The sequence below is a fragment of the Chiloscyllium punctatum genome, chromosome 3, assembly GCF_047496795.1.
Source record: "Chiloscyllium punctatum isolate Juve2018m chromosome 3, sChiPun1.3, whole genome shotgun sequence".
NCBI classification, from domain to species: domain Eukaryota; kingdom Metazoa; phylum Chordata; class Chondrichthyes; order Orectolobiformes; family Hemiscylliidae; genus Chiloscyllium; species Chiloscyllium punctatum.
In genome coordinates, this window is record NC_092741.1 from 58,698,175 (window position 1) to 58,717,425 (window position 19,251).

General features: G+C 41.5%; 1 protein-coding gene across 4 annotated transcripts in view; it reads left to right on the forward strand.

The window, feature by feature from the left end:
- ankrd6b (ankyrin repeat domain 6b) overlaps positions 1-19,251 on the forward strand; it is a 218,230-nt gene that overhangs the window by 143,647 nt on the left and 55,332 nt on the right. For all 4 annotated transcript variants that reach the window (XM_072553748.1, XM_072553751.1, XM_072553750.1 and 1 more), the window contains exon 4: positions 18,915-19,013. In XM_072553748.1, the coding sequence (XP_072409849.1) occupies positions 18,915-19,013 (99 nt within the window). The remainder of the gene's footprint in view (positions 1-18,914; positions 19,014-19,251) is intronic.

The window sequence follows — 19,251 nt, forward strand, 5'->3', positions numbered from 1 at the left end:
ATATTTAATGTCATTTCTAACAACCACCATGCAGCAAGTATTAACTACACCTTTATGAAAAGAAGGGGAACAGGCTTGCATTTACGTGGCACAATTTATTGCTAACCCAAAAAATTGCTGATGACGTGTGATCACTGCTGTGATTGTAGGTAAGCTGATCGGCAATTTGCACATAACAAGACACCATAGTAGTAATTGTCAGAAAATCAGTTTATTGAGCATTTTGTGGATTGAGGGATAAATGTTAGACAGGAGTACAAGCAGAAATCTGTTTTTAAATATTGTTATGGGGTCCTTTAGATTCCTCCAAATAGGCAAATAAGGCCTCAGTTTAATGTTTTATTTTGAAAGAATTGAAAAGTTTGCACTGTCCATTAGAACCATATGGTGCTGTGTATCAGCCATCAGGATGATGCAAACTTGACTTTCCTAAAATAGTGCCTCATGTTGTGCCACATCACATCTCACCATAAGACCATGGGAGTGGGCCTGCTTGGCCTCTCGGGCTTGCTCTGCCATTCATTAGTATCATGGTTGATCTGGCAACATTCCTCATGCTCACTTTCCTGCGTACTCCCCAAATCTCTCAACATTCCTGCTGATCAATAATCTATCTATCTCAGCCTTCAATACACACAGTGACTCTGCCCTCACTGTTCGCTGTGGCAAAGAGTTCCATAGAGACTCAACCCTCTGAGAGAAGAAATTCCTCCACATTCAAGTTTTAAATTGACATCCCTTTATTCTGAGACTATGCCTTCTTGCCCTAGACTGTCCCATGAAGGGAAGCATCTTCTCAGCATTTGTCCTGTCAAGCCCCTTAAGAATCCTACACGTTTCAATGGGATCACCTCTCATTCTTCCAAATTCCAGGGAGTAGAGTCCCAACAAGTTTAGTCTTTGCTTATAAGACAATCCCTTCATACTGGGGATCATCTTAGTGAACCTTCTTGAAGTCTTCAATGAAATGAAGTTTTTTCTTAAAGGGTATCAAAACTGCTGACACAACTCCAGATATGATCTCACCAGCACTTTGCACATTTGCAGTAAGACTTCCTTAATCTTATACTCCAACCCCTTTGAAATAAGGAACAACATTCCATCAGCCTTCCTGGCTAGCTCGCATACCTGTGTGTTAGCTTTCTGTGTTTGGAGCACAAGTACCCCCAAGCCTTTGTGTTCAGCTTTCTGCAGATTGGCTGTTCTTCATTTGTCAATCCAGACGATAAATTGGACCCATGAAAGTCTATTCTAAACCTGTGATCTGGCACGTACTAATGTACAGTTGGATCAGGGATCTAAGTTGATAGCTTTCATGTTCCTCAAGCTGGAACACTGAAGCTAGTATATCACATCTAATGCCCCACTGCTCTCAACAGGGCTCACACTATCATAAATCTGGTCTAGTGGACTCAGTACCATATTGTTAACAAATTGTGCAGAATTGAGCTTTTTATTTAATATCACATATGGGAACCAGTTAAGGACAATCAGCTGCATATGATTTGGAATTCTATTCAGGCATAGAGAATGAGGGGCTGACAAAAATAACACTTCAAACTAAAAGATGCTATCGATGATATGCCAAATAACTTATTGAATTGCAAGTCTACAATAAAACTTGAATGCTTTCACAAAATCACCTTGGTTTTGAGGATGATTCAGCTGCTACGGAGATGATAAAAACAAGGGCTGTGTACAAATTGGCAGCTACTTTCAGTAATGGTGGTTGTCATAAAAAAATCCCCTCTATTTCATTACTGACCTTCAGGGAAGGAGATTGGCCATCCTTACCTGGTCTGGCCTACATATCACTTTAGACCCACAGCAATATGGTTGACTCTTAAGTGCCTTTGAAAATGGCCTAGTAAATTTCACAGTCAAAGGGCAGATAGGAATGGATAATATATGTTGGTCTTGTCAACGATGTGGCCACATCCTATGAAAGACTAAAGAAAAAAATTGGCGCATTCCCCACATTATAGCAGTGATTACACTTCAAAAGTACTTAATTAGCTCTAAAGTACTTTGATGGTTGTGAAAAACACTACAAAATGCAAATTCTTTGTTGGTTTGAGGTGTGGGCAAATTAAAACACCTTCTTAAATGCTAATTGCCTGTCACATTCTTACAAACTTCTTTGCCATAGTTAAATGTTGGACACTCATTAAATATTGATGCTGTGGGTATGTCGGTGTCACACTGGGGTGGTCAAAGTTAAAAATCGTACAACACCAAGTTATAGAGCAACAGGTTTATTTGGAAGGACAAGCTCAGGTAAGTAGCTAGCTACCTGATGAAGGAGCTGGACTCCGAAATCTTGTACTTTTAAACAAACCTTTTGGACTATAACCTGGTGTTGTGTGATTTTTAATTAAATATTGATGAATGTCTCTTTTGATCAAAACAACTATGTAAGATGTTGCGTAACTATTATTATGTCTTTATACTCTACCTGTTGTTTCTATATGACTGTAAGTGCCACCTTTACAAAGCAAAGCATCAGATATTAGCCTGGAGCAGTGCCTTTGATTTAACTGCTATTTCTGAGATCTTTGATTGAGAGGCTGTGTCAATGATGGATTGGTGTCCTCTTTGATAGTTCAGTGTCCACAGATTTCCAATTACATAATCTTACAATCTACAAGTCAGTGTTTCATTCTTACAGCCAGCAGCCTGAGAACTGTGTTGTTCAAATGTTTGCAAACTGGAGTTAACAGTATGGCACTGATCTCCAGCATCTGCAGTCCTACTATTTCCAAACTGGAGCCAAGTTAGATTGTGACAACAGCAGGTAAACTCCTGCCCGAAATCTGCAGCAGAGGAGAAAGTGAGCAGTGTCTTTTTATTTCATGTAGTAAGGAAAGTTGAAAAAAATGCATTTTTTAAAATCTGTCTTTTGTGTATATATAATCACTAGTTGATTCAGACCCAAATCTCAGTCTGGTGAAAGTCCAAATTAAAGCATACTTTCTAAACATAAATAATGCAGCAATGCAAGTACAGAGCATTAGACAGTGTGCAGCATGAGGATTTCCTGCTCTGATTTATGAACATCACTGCAGCTTACAAGGAACAAGACTGAACCGAAGCACAAGTGGCAAGTAATAATAACCTAACCCTGAAAATGCCTGGCAGAAAATCTCAACAACATGGCACTGCATTATGAAATACCTTCACAGGTTGTGTACCAGGGCCTCTTCAATCTGTATTCGCTTGTCAACATACGGAAATTCAAACAGGAAGACAATTTTCATAATATTTAGAAATGGACATGGAGTTCAGTCTGTGCAGAGGTAGCAGACTGCCCTGCATGATGAAAATTACAACAACAGCCTAAATGTATATAACTCCTTTAACAAACTAAAGCATCCTCAGGTGCTTCTCAGGAAAATTATGGAACAAAATAGAACACTGAGTTATATAATGTGACGTTAGGTCCGGTGATCGAAGGTTTGGTTAAAGAGTTAGGTTTTAAGGTATGTCTTAAGGTAGGAAAGGGAAGTCGAGTGGTGAAGCATTATGGGAGCAAATTGCAGATTTTGAGGCATAGGCAAATGAAGGCACAATCTGCAGTGATGGAACAGATAAAACTAGGATGCTTTTGAGGCCAGAATCAGATGAATGCACATGTCTCAGAGTGTTGAAGAATTGGAGGAGATGGGAGGAGTGAAGGAATAGAAAAGTTTTGAAACAATACTGTAATGCCCAAACATTACTCCTCTGAGGTGCAGATATCCCACTCTCTAATTGATGCTTTCCTGCAGTTGCCTTCCACAGATGAAGAACCCTCATCACTTCAGCTTAGAGAGGCCAAACAGAAAGGTGCCAGGCACGATGGGATCCCAACCCAACTGCTGAAGCATAGAATGTCCCATTGATGGCCACATCTTTATGACCTTCACCTTCTCTATTGGAAAGTTGTCCACAGGAGAAGCATCCTGTAAAAATCATCTCATGCCAAAGCAACAAAAGGAACTGCCACAACCACAGAGGCAGTGAGCTCTTCAGCTTCAGGGGAAAGCTTTTGATAAGGCCTTACTTAAAAAGAAAACTGTATATACTTTCAGACCAAGTGTATCCAAGTTTCTGTTCAGGCAGATTTGCTGAGAACATGATATTCTCCATAAGCAGGTGAACAAAATATATCCCTTTTACTTAAATAGATCCCACTGAGGCATTCAACATCAACAGCAGAGTGGGAGTTTTCAAAATTTTAGAAAAAATTAGCTTCTATCAAAGCTCGAAAGAAGCTCTGCCTTCTTGAGGTGGGGAGGCAACGACCAAGAGACGTTATTGCTAGAGACTATTAATCCAGAAACTAAGATAATGTTCTTGGGACCCAGACTCAAGTCCTACCACAGCAGAACATTAAATTTGAATTCAATAAAAATTTGGAATAAGGAGCCTAATGAGGATGATAAAACCATTGACAATTCTTGGGAAAACCCCAAGTGGTTCACTAATGCCCTTGAGGGAAGGAAACTGCCATGCTCATATGTGACTCTAGACCCACAGCAATGTGTTTGTTTCTTAACTGTCTTCTGGGCACTAGGGGTGAGCAATAAATGTTGTCCTACCCAGCAAGGTCCCCGTCCTGTGTGTTAGTTAAAAAGAAGCTCAAGTGATGAGGATTCTTCACCTATGACAGGAAATTACAGGAGCACATCAAATAGAGACCAACAGAGCTCCATCACAGAGGAAAAATGTTCAGCCTCCCAGGCACAAAGTCTTGATTTCAAAATTCTCAGTTATTTTGAAACTCCTCTATTACCTTATTTCTTACCATCTGTGCATCAAAGTTCCTCAGTCTCACTCATTCCTTCAACATACACTGCACTGCAGAGTTTGTTCGTTCCACTTCCCACAATTTGACTGATTAATGAACGAGACATGGCCCTCACCCTGTTTAGCATCTTCTTCTCCGTTGACCTCACCTTTACCTTCACTGCAGACATGGAAGGAGTCCACTTGCCAGGTGGAAACTGAAGTCAAAAACACATGGTTCCCTGATCAGGGAACTCCTTTAAGTTGATGATGCTGTGCTCATCACATGGGTGGCACGGTAGTTAGCACTGCTGCCTCACAGTGCCAAGGACCCAGGTTCAATTTCCGCCTCAGGCGACTGACTGTGTGGAGTTTGCACATTCTCCCCGTGTCTGCATGAGTTTCCTCCAGATGCTCCGGTTTCCTCCCACAATCCAAAGATGTGCAGGTCAGGTGAATTGGCCATACTAAATTGCCCGTAGTGTTAGGTGCATTAGTTAGGGGTAAATCCAGGGTAGGGGAAAGGGTCTGGGTGGGTTACTCTTCAAAGGGCCAGTGTGAACTTGTTGGGCCAAAAAGCCTGCTTCCGCACTGTAGGGATTCTAATCTAAAATTCAGCTACAAAGATGTATAACCTGTCTCTTCCAAGCCTGTAAATTATTCTCCCAGACTATAAGCATCGGGAAAACTCTGGTCACAGGAGAAAGTCAGGAAATCTTCTGATTTCACAATCACGCCGCTGGATGTAGTTTGCAAATTCAGCTACTCCAGGTCCATGATAACAAACAATCTATCCTTTAATGCAGAACTTAATACACACACAGAGAAAGGAGATAGCATCTTTGGCAGGCTCACAAAATGTCTGATGGTTTATACGTACTATTGCCCTCTCTGGTATCTCCTGTACCACTGACAGGACACAGACACCAGAGTTGCAGAGTGGTTAGCAGTTGTGAGGGAGGTGCCTCAACATTGATTCTGGACCGCATGAAATTTTGGCATCAGGTCAGAGAAGGGGAAGGAAATATCCTTATGAAGGGCTCCTGCCCGAAAAGTCGATTTTTCCTGCTCCTCGGATGCTGACTGACCTGCTGTGCTTTTCCAGCACCACTCTAACCTTGACTCTAATCTCCAGCATCTGCAGTCCTCATTTTCACCTAAGGAAGTATCCTGCTAATTACAACCTATGGTCCACTGCCCTTAGCCAATGAATTAGTGCTCTTCCAAGTTGAGAGTAATACGATTACAGAATCTACTCTGGATGTGGGGGTTTCAGTTCACCAAGAGTGTCTCAGCAGTATCTTTACTGATTGAGCTGGCCAAGTCCTAAAGTAGATAGCTGCCAGACTGTGCCTGCAACAGATGGCAAGGGAACTGACAAGAGGGAAATATGTATTTGTTCTTATTCACACCAGTCTACATGTGGCAGACACACTAGCCATAACAGAGTAATCACAGCACAGCCCTTGTGAAGGCAAAGTCTATCTTGAAGATACCCTCCATTGTATTGTGTGGCATGACAACCATGCTAAATTGGATAGACTTAGAATAGATCTAACAACTCCAATCAGGTCACCCTTGAGGTGCTGTGTGCCATCAGCAGCATATTTGTATTCAACCACAATCTGTAACCTTTAGCCATGGCTATGACTGACTCTGCTGTTACCACCAAGCTAGAGGATGAACCTGGTTCAATGAAGAGTGCAAGAGGATACACTAGAGACAATATCAGGCTGCAGCTCAGGACTTGTGCTGGTCAGATAGCAGAAGTAGCATATAATAAGAAATCCACAATTAATAGATAATATCTAAGCTCTGCAGTCCTGCCACATCCAGTCTAGATGGTAGTGGACAATTAAACTACTAATAGGAGAAGGAGGGTCTACAAATGCCTAATCCTCAATGATGAGGGAAGCAATACATCAAAGGACAGTTCTAGTGCACTTGTAACCATCTTCAGCTAGAAAAGGCAAAATGATCTATCTTGGCCTCCTCCACAGATCTTAGTACCACCGGGGCCAGTCTTAAGCCAGCTTAGTTTACTCTTCACATGATGTCAAGAAACGGCTAAAGACTCTGGACACTTCCAAGGCCATGGGCCCTGACAACATTCTGCTAATAGTATTGAAGCTAGTGCTCCAGAGCTAACCACACCCCTAGCATAGCTGTTCCTCTACAATGTTGTCATCTCAATGTGAAAAATCGTCCAGGTATGTCCTGTCCTCAAAAAGCAGGAACAGTCCTACCAAGAAAATTATTGTCTCATTAGTCTGCTCTTGATCATCTACAAAGTAATGTAAGAGGCCATTGATATTGCTGCCAAGGGACAATTGATAAATAATCTATGCACTGAAACTTGGTTTGGGTTCCACAAGGCCCACTTCACTCTTGACTTTGTTATGTCCTTGGTTTAAACATAAACTCCAGCGGTGAGGTAAGAGTGATGCTTTGACATCAAAGCAGTGTTTGGCTAAGTGTGATATCAAGGAGCCCTGACAAAACTAGTCAATGGGAATCGGGGGGGTGGGGGGGGGAGCACTCAGCTGGTTGGAATTAAACCTAGCCCAAAGGAAGATGCTTCTTGTTACAGGCCAATCATCTCAGGCTCAGGGAAGTGTCGTAGGTCCAAACCAGTCAAAGGTTATCGCAACAACAACTTCCTAGCCAATGGATTAAATTATCTTCCTTGGTTGGTGTCATACCTGACACAAAAAATGATGGTTGTGGTTGTTGGGGTCAGACATCCTAGCTGTAGGATATCTCTGCCGAAATTCTTCAGGGTAGTATCCTTAGGCCCAACCATCTTCATCTGCTTTCTCTTCATCATAAGGTCAGAAGTAGGGATATTTGTTGATGATTGTACAATACTCAGCACCATTCACGACTGCTCATACTCAAGCAGTCTATTTTCATTGCATCAAGACCTGGACAACACTCAGGCTTGGGCTACTAGGTGGCAATATTCCTCACTTGCCTGGATAAGTGCAGCTCCAATACGCACAAGATGCTTGACACCATAAAGGACAAAACAGTCCATTTGACTGGTACGACATCCACAAGCATTCACTCCCTCAATCACCAACAGACAGCAGGAACTTTTATACCATTAACAAATATACTGCAGAGATTCATCAAGATTTCTCAGTATCTAACTTTCAAACTCACAATCACTACAATTTAAAACGTCAAGAGCAGTAGACACATAGGATCACAACCACTTGAAATTTCCCTCCAAGTCATTTGTCAACCTGACTTAGAAATATATTTGCTGTTCCTCAGTATAGTTGGGTCATATCCTGGAATGAACCTCCAACAACATTGTGGATGTACTTACACAAATTGGACTACAGCAGGGCAAGAGGCAGCTCACTATCACCACCTCAGCTGCAACTGGGGATGGGCAATATATGCTGGCCCAGCGAGTGAAGGCCACATCCCTGAGTGATTTTTAAATGAATATTGCATTTGTGCCCCACCAGTGCCAAGCAATTACAATATTTGGCAAAAGAGAATCCAACCATCTTCACTTGACAATTCATGACATTAAATAACTGTACTTGATATTTAACGCACAAGTCAGAGTGTAATAGAAAACTCTTCACTCGCCTGGATAAGTTTAGCTCCAGTTTTATTAGAGCTTAAAGTATCCAGGGAAAAGCAGCCCACTTGATTGACATTCCATACAGCACTTTAAAAATTCACTTCCTCCAATTTCAACACACGGTAGCAGCAGAGTATACCATCAACAAAATGCATTGCAATAACTCACCAAGGCCCCTTTCCAAACCTATGACCTCAACCATCTATAAGGACAAGGGCAGCAGATTCATGGGAACACCACCAGCTGTAAGCTCCCTTCCAAGCCACACACCATTTTGATTGAGAAATATATCACCATTGCTGCATTGTTGCTGATTCAAAATCCTGGAATTTATTGCTAAACATCAGTGACAGTGTCCCTACCGCACATGGACTGTCACTGTTGAAGAAGACATTTCATCACCACTTTCTCTAGACATTGGCAAGAATTGGTGACCTAGACAGCAACCATGTCCTCCGAATAAAACAAATGAATTGGCTGAATTTTACCATAACTCAGATAAATGTCAATTTGATGCGTTTCAACAAGAATTTCTCTTTGTGAACCCTAGTAAGTTTTCTCACCCCTATTCTCTGCAGCTCATCTCATTAGCTATGAATTATACCTTTCTGGTACCCACTCATATTCTCTTCCCTCTCCCAGTGGCTGATGTAATTGGGGCTGACCTCTCAGGATTCACGTACTAGTGATGTCTGCAAAGTCTTCCCCATCAAGTGAGAAGCTCTGCAAGATATCTCTCGTCCAACCACGAGGAAAGAGTCACAGATTCCCCAAAGAATACACCAGCAAGCCTGCCTCCTGTCTCTTCCACCAGCTTAGATCCTGATACCTGGTGGATAACTTAGCTTGGTTGGAGTTGAAGCACATGCTGGTTGAAGAAAAAAGTGCTGTAAGCTGCTGGACTTTCAGAGCTCTAGTGTCTGCTCAACCTTGGGCAGAAGAGGACCCCCATGGTGTCAGCCAATCGTGACTTTAGTGAAACACATAAGCAGACACAGTAACAGCAGGTAGCTTTGTCAGAGGCACTGTGCAAACTGACTCAAAGCTTGAAGGTCTTCACTCACACTGGTTGTACAAGAGTTGTTGTTTACCTTGGAGAACCAGGTCTATTTGGCTGGATGTACGCATAAACCTGCACTTCACCACTCTGACCATTGGTGCTCCACAGCAAGGTGACAGGGGTTGAGGGACCCTTACCTGAATCCAGGTGCCCCTTCCTCACTAAGAGACAGGCTGATGCCAGTAGGCACCCAGCTGAAGGACTGACCACATACAGACTGCCCAGTCATCTCCTCTCAGGATACTTCAAAAGGTGGCCATGCCTTCCATCTCCATACTGCCTATGGCCCTCAGACCCCTGTGAGGTCAGACTATGGAGGATGAACCCACATCGGGGAAGGTGGCTATCAGCATATCGGGACCTTTAGCCCCAAGCTCCCCTGGGGTCTCTAAGCAAAACTCCAAGGCTGGCAGATACTGTCCTCTGTGGACCCAGGATTGTGCCTAGACATGGTGGGACATTCCATGGCCCTTGGCAATCCCCAAAAATAAGGTGAATTACAGATTCACTGGACAGCATGATATGGCATTCCAGTCTCCACCTCCATACAGAGAAAAGGTATTCTTATCAGCCTGTTCAGAGTTGCTATCATACACTTCTGGAGCAGATGGGATTTGAGCCTGCGCCTCATGGGACCAGAGATAGGGACTATACCACTGCACTACAAGAGGTATAGTGCTGCTATCACATATCATTTGCTTGACATTCTACGGTAGATGAGAAATTGTGGCACTCCTATACACTTACTATATCATGAGGGCACTTACTGCTTCAAGTTCGACAGTAGAAGTTGGCTCCACATCAGCTGATGATGATGCTGGTGCTGAGCTTGTGTTACTCATTCATTAGTTTTGCAGGCTTTAGTACAGTAGTGACAGGGATGACCATAGTTTCAGTGGCTGGATCTGTTGAGGATGGATCTAATTGGAGATGGCCATTGCCTGGCATTTGTTTGGCACAAATGTTGCTTGCCACTTGTCAGCGCAAGCCTGAATATTGTCCAGATCCTGTTGCATTTGCTCATGGACTGCTTCAGTATCCAAGGGGTTGCAAAATTGGCAAAATTACCCACTTCTCATAGAGGAAAGGTTATTGCTAAAGCAGCTGAAGATGGGCCAAGGACTGAGAATTGCAGAGATGTCTTGGAGCTGAAATGGCTAACCATGCCTATCTTCCTATGTGCCAGATATGAGTCCAAAGAACAGACAATTTGCCCCTGATTCCCATAGATTCCAGTTTTGCTGGGGTTCCTTGATGCCACACTCTGTCAAGTGCAGCCCTGATGTCAAGAGTTGTCACACTCAACTCTGCTCTGGAATTCAGCTGTTTTGTCCATTTTTGAAGCAAGGCTGCCAGTGTAACCCAAACTGGGAGTCAGTGAGCAGGTGCGTTTGATAGAACCATTGATGTCCCTCCATTGCTTTACAGATGATCAAGAATAGACTAATGGGGCAGTAAATGTCCAGATTAGATTTGTCCTGCATTTTGTATCCAGGACATACCTGAGTAATTTTCCACATTGTCAGTAGACACCACTGTTACAGCTGTACTGGAACAGCTTGGCTAGGAGAGTGGCAAGTTCTGGAGCACAAGTCACCAGGACTATTGCCAGAATGTTGTCAGGGCCCGAAGCCATGTTGCAGTATCCAGTGTGTCTAACCATTTCTTGATATCATATGGAGTCAGTCAACTTGGTTGAAGACAGGCATCTGTGACACCAGGGAACTTTGAAAGAGGCCGAGATGGATCATCCATTCAGCACTTCTGGCTGAGGACTCCTGCGAATGCTTCAGTCTTATCTTTTGATGTGTTGGGCTCTTCTATGTTTGAGGAGGGGGATACTGCAGAAGAGCCGCCTCCTTCAGTGAATTGTTGAATTGTCCACCACCATTCACGACTGGATGCGGCTGGACTGCAGATCTGAGATCTAATCCATTGGTTGTGGGATAGGTTTGATTAAGATTGAATTAGTTTAGATTAGCTGTTTGGCAATAATTGTCCTGCTTGGGAGCTTCACCGGGTTGACACCTCATTTGATGATGATGGAGTACCCAAAGACCTTCTTTACTGTGAACTGACCACTGGGTCAAGGTTTCCTGGAGGTTCAGATCTTAATGTTTAATACAGAGTTGATCACCACAGTGAAAACCATCATTCTAGTGTGGGGAAGGCTTCCTTAACATTCCAAACAAAATAGGAGGGATACTAACTGCACTAATTACAACATTGCATTAACCAAAATGACCACTTAGTTAATTAAGGGGTAAAAAGTTTGTGTTCTGTTTTGGAAAGTTTTTAGAACTCCATCCTTAAATAAGTTGTACTCACCATTAAAACTTCTGCGAATACCAAAGCTCGACTTGGAACAGTGGAGGCCTGGAAAGCTTTATAAATAAATCTGAATTCAGCCTACACTTCATTTTGTTGCTTGGATACCAGACATTCTTTTCGTAGGGTACCCGAAACAGAACTGTGGCTTGTCTCCAAGCAGTTATAAAAGAACCTCTGTTCATTGATGCTGTAACAACCTGTTTCTTTAAGCTTCAGAGTAGAGTCCTCATTAGGCAATTCACAATATAGATATAGGTTCTGTGTATAGCTTTGTTGGTGTTGAATGTAAGAGTACAAATCCCCCAGTCACGTATGTTCATTCTTTTATATCAACCTAATCTATTCTCAAATCAGGTTGAAGTTAACATCAGGAATCGGAGATTCGGTGCAAATTCGACTTTTAACATAGAATGCGTATAAGACATCTCAATTAAATGTTGTGATGTAATTGTTACTATATATGCATATATATTAACAGAACATTTATGGTACTGTCTGGGTCTTAATTCAGGTTCAGGGCAGTCATCTTATAAAAGAGAATGAGGATTGAAAACAGGAGAATGTTTTGCAAGTAACTCTTTCTTCAACTTTTCAGTTATCCCTGCTCTAAAATGAAAAGAAAGGTGTAAGAAGTTACAAGACTGTATGAACACAGAACGAGGCCATTCTGCCCTTCGTGTGTGCACCAGCTCTGCAAGCAATTCACCAAATTCTGTTTCCCCATTCATCTCCCCATAATCCTAAACGTGCATCCTTTTCAGTGAACAGTCTAATGCCCTCTTTAATACCTCAATTGAATCTGGCTTCTCCTCCAGACTCTCAGGCAGTGCATTAAACAACGCTGCTTGGAAATGTTTTTCCTCATGTGTCTTTTGCTTTGTTTCATTGTTTAGTTCAGTCCGAGGAGATCCCTGGATAATCCAGGATGCTTGGCAACCCCAGCCTGGAACATGATTTATCAGAATAGAATGAATCATATTTATGATTCAATTAGATTAGATTCCCTACAGTGTGGAAAAGGCCCTTCGGCCCAACAAGCCCACACTGACCCTCCGAAGAGTAACCCACCAGACCCATTCCCCTACTCTAGATTTACTCCTGACTAATGCACCTAACACAATTTAGCGTGGCCAATTCACCTGACCTGCACATCTTTGGACTGTGGGAGGAAACCGGAGGACCCAGAGAAAACCAATGCAGACACTGGGAGAATGTGCAAACTCCACACAGACAGTCGCCCGAGACAGGAATCGAACCCGGTTCCTGGTGCTGTGAGGTAGCAGTGCTAACCACTAACCCAGTATACTGTAAATAAAGTTCACAAATAATGAGCTGAAAATGATTATTCCAAAGTCCCTTTGCAAGGTTCCCTTATTTTGAATAACTGAAAGGATGATGAAAGACTACCAGCAGGAGAACTTCCTGTACAATTATTTTGAGTGCAATTAAAGGTATCTATTTTACTCCACTCCCAATAGTCCTGGCCACCCCACTGCCTTTCTCACAGCTTGCTTTCTACTTCCTTCTCTCAATTATTGCTAAGTAACATTTCCTGGCTTTGGGAAAGATATGGAGGCATGGCAGGTGATTGAATAAGCTACATTAAATGGCAGAACAACAGTCTTACAGTGCAGTGGTGTAACCCACCTGCCCTGGAGGTGTGTCGTAAAATGTTGCAACAGGTTAATTAAAAACAATTTAAATGGCATCACAGATTGAGCTGAATGATCTACTTGATCATTCCTCTGATTTCTGGTCAGTTGCTCCAACGGTTCTCAGGATATTTCAACCTTGTCTAGTATCTTGCCTTAAAAATTGCAGCAGAAAAGGTCATAAACTTTCTGAAAATTAAAGTTAGCTATCTTCATTGTACTGTGTATAATCCCATATAAATACCAAGTCTAAGCAAGTTGTTTCCTGTCTGTAATGAGTGTAGTGAATATAAAAGTATATAATATTATTGAACCATCTATGTACAGAATCTAAAGGTTATCGCTGGAATTCAGATTTTCAGAAAATAGTCCTGGGTATTTCTTGGAGTATAATTAAATATCTATGAAGAGATTACAGAAATGTGTTTTGCTTCATACTTCGATTTTATGTTAAATAAAATTAATAGATTGTGGAAAGCGGAAATATTCTTGAGCTCTGCAGCCCTTGGTGATCTGTCAGCCTCCAGTTTAACTCTTACAGTCAGATAGGATGGTAACATCAGTAATCATTTGGCAATTTAGCTGATGTACAGTGGCACCAGTGAGTTTTGACAAGTTACTACTTAGATTTTAACCTGCTCTGTAATGTTCTTAGCCTGGTTATCAGAGAGACTGTGAAATAAACTATTTTGGAGAGAGAAGTTACATGTAGAAGCATGATCTCTGCAGTTAGATTCTAAACAGAATGCAGAAGTAGATAAATCTGGAGTAGAAAGGCAAGTAAAAACAAATCATTAAAAAATGACTTTCTGAACCTTGAATTTCCTCCTATTTAAGCAGTTCCATCAGAGCACAGATGACTTGCAACCACTCTGGTTCAATTGGGCCTGAGCCGGTTCCAGTACACAAGCTACAGACTGTCACACCCATTGGGAAGGTGATGCTTGAAGGTTGGGTAGCAGGTTTCTGTGCTTTCTCTAATGCCTCATCTTAACCTTTGCATGTTCTCAATGAAGTCTTTGAATGTGTTCAGTGCCTTCCCAGATTAACCTTCTCCATATTGGACAGTCGCAAGTCAGGGTCTCCTGTGAGTTGATAGATAGGTTCAACCTCTTCAGAAAGGGCAGTACAGTGGTTAGCACTGCTGCCTCACAGTGCCATGGACCTGTATCCAGTTCCACCATTGGGCGACTGTCTATATGGAGTTTGCACATTCTCCCCGTGTCTGCATGGGTTTCCTCCAGGTGCTCTAGTTTCCTTCCACAGTCCAAACGTGTGCAGATTAGGTGAGTCGTCCATTGTGACCAGGGATATACAGGATAGGTGGATTAGCCATGGGAAATGCAAGGTTAAAGGGAAAGGGGTGGGATGCTCTTTTCAGGGTCGGTGTGGATTTGATGGGCCATTTGGCCTGCTTCCACACTGTAGGGATTCTATGACTCAATGGAATGCTTTCAGGATATCTCCAAAGCATTTCCATTATTCTTTTGACTGTCTTCTGCTGTAACTGAACTCAAAATAGAGCAATTGGTTTGGAAGACAGGCATATAAACAACAATCCTCAGTCATCAGAGCTGGTTTTGAGTGATGAGTGCCTCAATGCTTGGCAGTTGGCAGAGGATGCTGCTGTTGTATTGACCTTCTTACCATTGGATTTGGAGGAGCAAAAAAGATATTACTGTTGGTATTTCTCCAGTGAGGTGCCAGTTGGAGTCTTGCAGCCATTTCAGGCATCAAGATCAAAGAAGATGAAACCTAAGAGAGGTAATTAAGAGTTAGCTGAGAGAGTAACAAAGCTGTCACTTTCATACACCCCATTCCAACTGCATAATTTGCGTATTTAAGGGGTTCTGAATAATTGTGCTCAGAATTTCTCCTAGTTCTTCCCTGGCCTTTTTACAGCTTAGGCTACAGGAAATCACACTCAGTTACTTTTATTTAGCTGCAACCAACTGCTTTTCTAATGTTGAGCAAAATAATTGATCTTTGTCTTTCTCCAGCATCTACAATGTGATCACCATTCTCTCTTGTATAAAAATGGTTTACAATGTATCTTTGCTGTCTGCAATTTGACACCTTCCACTTAATCCTGCAGCATGTCATTAATTTGCTTTAATTAGCGTATTCTTTTGTTTGTCGTTTGCTAAAAAAGACCATCATATTTCCTTTTATGTTATCACTGAAGGATTACACAACAAAATATGACACTCAGCCACATTAAGAGATATTATTGGTCAAAAAGGTAGCTTTTAAGGAACGTCTTAAAGGAAGAAAGAGAATTCTAAAAGTGGAAAGATGCAGGGTGGGGTCATTGGTGATTGTAGGATGGTTTTCTGTTTACAAAACAGAGCTGAGACATAAGATTGTATTGTGTTACATAAATGTCATTGCTCATGGTCAGGCAGTACCAGGTGAATCTCAGTTATCTGAGAGTAACAGTGTTAGCTTGATATCTACTTTCCTTCCATTAATGCTGTCAAGCATAGATCAGACCAGACTGAGGTTATGGTTTAGACAATGAGCTGATGGGTTTTAAGAGTTTGTATTGGTTGGCAAACACAAAATAAATATTTAACAAACACTTTCTAACAACAAACTGTTCCTTAAAAAGGTCTCTACACTTATCAAAGCTGTCTAATTTTTGGTTAGCTAGAACTAATCATTATGTGTAAGTCACATGGATAGAAGTATTGTAACCCCCCCAAACTTAAATTTTATTGTGGGAGTTTTTTAGTAGATTTATTTTCTGATAAGCTTCTCAGCAAATCACAAGTTTCGACTCTCAAGAGCACTCCACTAAAAAACGCTGCTGGCAAATCAGTGGCGTAGAGATCATCACTGCAGGCCTACCTTTTCAGGGATCCATCATAAAGATGTGTTTCACTGTTGAGTCTCAAGGGGTAAGGATTGGGATGGAGGGAGATGTATCAGGAAGATTCAGAGGCAACTGCAGTAGATTGGCATTCAGCAATAACCCAGTCACCTGACATTGGGTCCCGATTGGAGCAAATGGACAGCACTCAAACCCAGCAGAAAGGTTGTCCTGGTTTTCCAGCTGTTATTCCCAACTGCCAGTAGGCACATAATTGGGCAAATGGTGAGTTGAGGCCCTTAAGTGGCTGTTGATTGACTACTTAAGGGCTTTAATTTCTAGCAAATTGAGAAAACCCCCAATGAGTCTCCACCCAGCAATGAGTTGCCATGGTAGGAAAAAGAGGCCAAGTATCTCTTCAGGGCCTAATTGCTCAATTATTTGCCTTTTTTGCCACCTTCTTCATCATTTCTAAGGAGGAGGGAATTTCCCTTAAAGAGACATAATTTGTTTATAGCACAGAGCAGTCCATTTGCTGTGTTGTGTACGGGTTAATTCTCTATCGGGGCTGCTCATCTGGTCCTTTTCCCCCATTCCCCTCCGCAGTTCGGGTAATATCCAACTCCCTCGTGAAAACCTGAATGAATCTGTCTTCCCCACATCAGTGCAAATACTTGAGGTCATAGAAAGCTCTGTTCTCCATGTACTTGCTTTCACAAACTCCCACTCACCTCTTTGCTTGATGATTAACTTTGCTCCTGATGCAGAACAACTTTAAAATTCTCATTCTTGTTTTCAAATCCGTGACCTTTCCCTTCTCTAATTTTGTAATCTCCATTGGCCCCATAACCCTCCAAGATATTTGCACTCATTTAATTCGGACCTCTTGAACATTTCCAGTATTTATTACTCCACAGTTAGTAGCCATCCCTTCAGTTGCCTGTATGTTAAGTCATTGGATCCAAACCTTTTCTGATTGTAACCCAGTTTTGGTGCTTAAAAGCTGTCAACAGACTTTTGAGAGCAGGGTGGAGTAGGAGGAGGAGATGCCCATGTATGGTGTAGGGGGAAGTGACTATGAGAGATGGATGGAGGTATCTGTGAGAGTGGTTGGAATGCGTAGAGGAGAGTTGTAAGGCATTAGTAACGCACTGTGAAGCATTTTATTATATTAAAAGCACTATACAATTACAATCTTTTTGTTAGAGAGGGATGCACAACATAATAGAGTTGAATCTGGCAATTGTGCACTAGATAAATTGTTAGTGATAGAACAAACAATAATGACTGAAATACTAGTTGTAGACATGGATAATTAAACTTGTTCCTTGAATATTTACATTTGCTCCTTTTTCACAGTTTCTTACTACACACGTATAAACAAAATATGTGCATTGAAGCTTCAGTCAATATAAACTTAAGTGGCCACAGTAATGTTTGCGAAATTAAGCCATAATTACTGGAGGACACTTGAGGGATTGTACTTACATACTTAAGGATGTACTTACATCCTTATGAAAATGGTTATGGAATCCCTACACCCTAATAGCAAGCTATTCAGCCCATAACAACCCTCCAAAGAGGATCCCATCCTGACTTATCCCATCCCTGTAACCCTGCATCTTCTATGATCAATCTACTCACACTGCACATTTTTGGATTGCAGGAGGAATCCCATGCAGACATGGGGAGAACATGCAAACTCCATATAGATCATCACCCAAGGCTAGAATTGAACTCAGGTCCGTAGTGTTACGAGGCAGCAGTGCTAGCTACTGTGCCGCACCAGGTGATAGATGCGGGTCTGAATTCTGCAGTTCAGACCATTATAGCTGTCATACTATGACTGTGTCAGTTGATCTGAAGACTTATCAAAGAGTATTTTTAAATGATAACCTATACCTAACAACTTCTACATGGGATGCTTTTTTCAATGAATAGGAGAATAAAGTACAAAATGAAAATGGACTAAACTTACAAAAATTTTAACAAACTTTTAGGACTTTTCTTCAGTAATTAAGGGGGTAGCAAAGAGATGATAATATGAAAGTCCTTATTTATGAGAAGAGATTAGAGAAATTGGCTATTCAGCAGTAGAAAAAATTTAAATAGAGACCAAATCAAAATGGCAGAAATTAGGAAGGAATTTTTGGAGGTAATTCAGGAAAATAATTTTCTTTGATTAATAGTAGCTAAAATTCATACATTATAGACCATACATTAAAGGCCAAAGAACACAAAAGAGTAAATTTGTTTTGTCTTTTATATGCAGAGGTTGTTAGAATATCCGAGCAAACATACTCATAGAAGTAATATTCAGGGACCTTTTAAAAGGGGAAATTGAAAAATAAACATTTTGAAAGGAGTTAGAGATGAGGTACGGAAATGAGACACAGGTGATAATTCCTTCAGAGACCTAGCACAGCTGCAATGATCTGAATGTCTTCCTGCTGCAAATCTCTGTGATTAATGTGATTCTTAAGGGATGTTATTCAAAATTCAAATAAGGAGCAGGTGGATAAGGAAGAGGAAAAAGAAGTTAAGAATCTAACTCTGAAGGAATACCCATGCTGTTTGTGCAGGGGAGAGTTGGTAATTGTACAGGTTTCAAAAGAAGTTTCTTGTTTTTGAGACTGAGTGAAGCCTTTATGAATTAAATAACTTCTCATTGTTGCTGCTTGTCATTTGTAGCATGGACGTACTGCACTGCATTTGGCTGCGTACAAGGGCCACATTGATGTTGTACGAATTCTGCTAAAAGCCAGTTGTGATCTGGACATCCAGGATGATGTAAGTAAAAAGTGATTGGATTACTTCTTGTCTGTTGACTTTGTTTGTCACCGTTTTGCTGATGTATTCTCCATCCTACAGTATAGCGACTATTGGGGGAGCCTTTTGGCTACTCCTACCATTATCTTCTTCCCCTCGTTATTTCTTATTTCTACCCATATGGAATCTATATGCTACAATCCAGCATCATTTCTTGATATCATACTGATTCCGCCTTATACTAATAAAACTCCTCCAC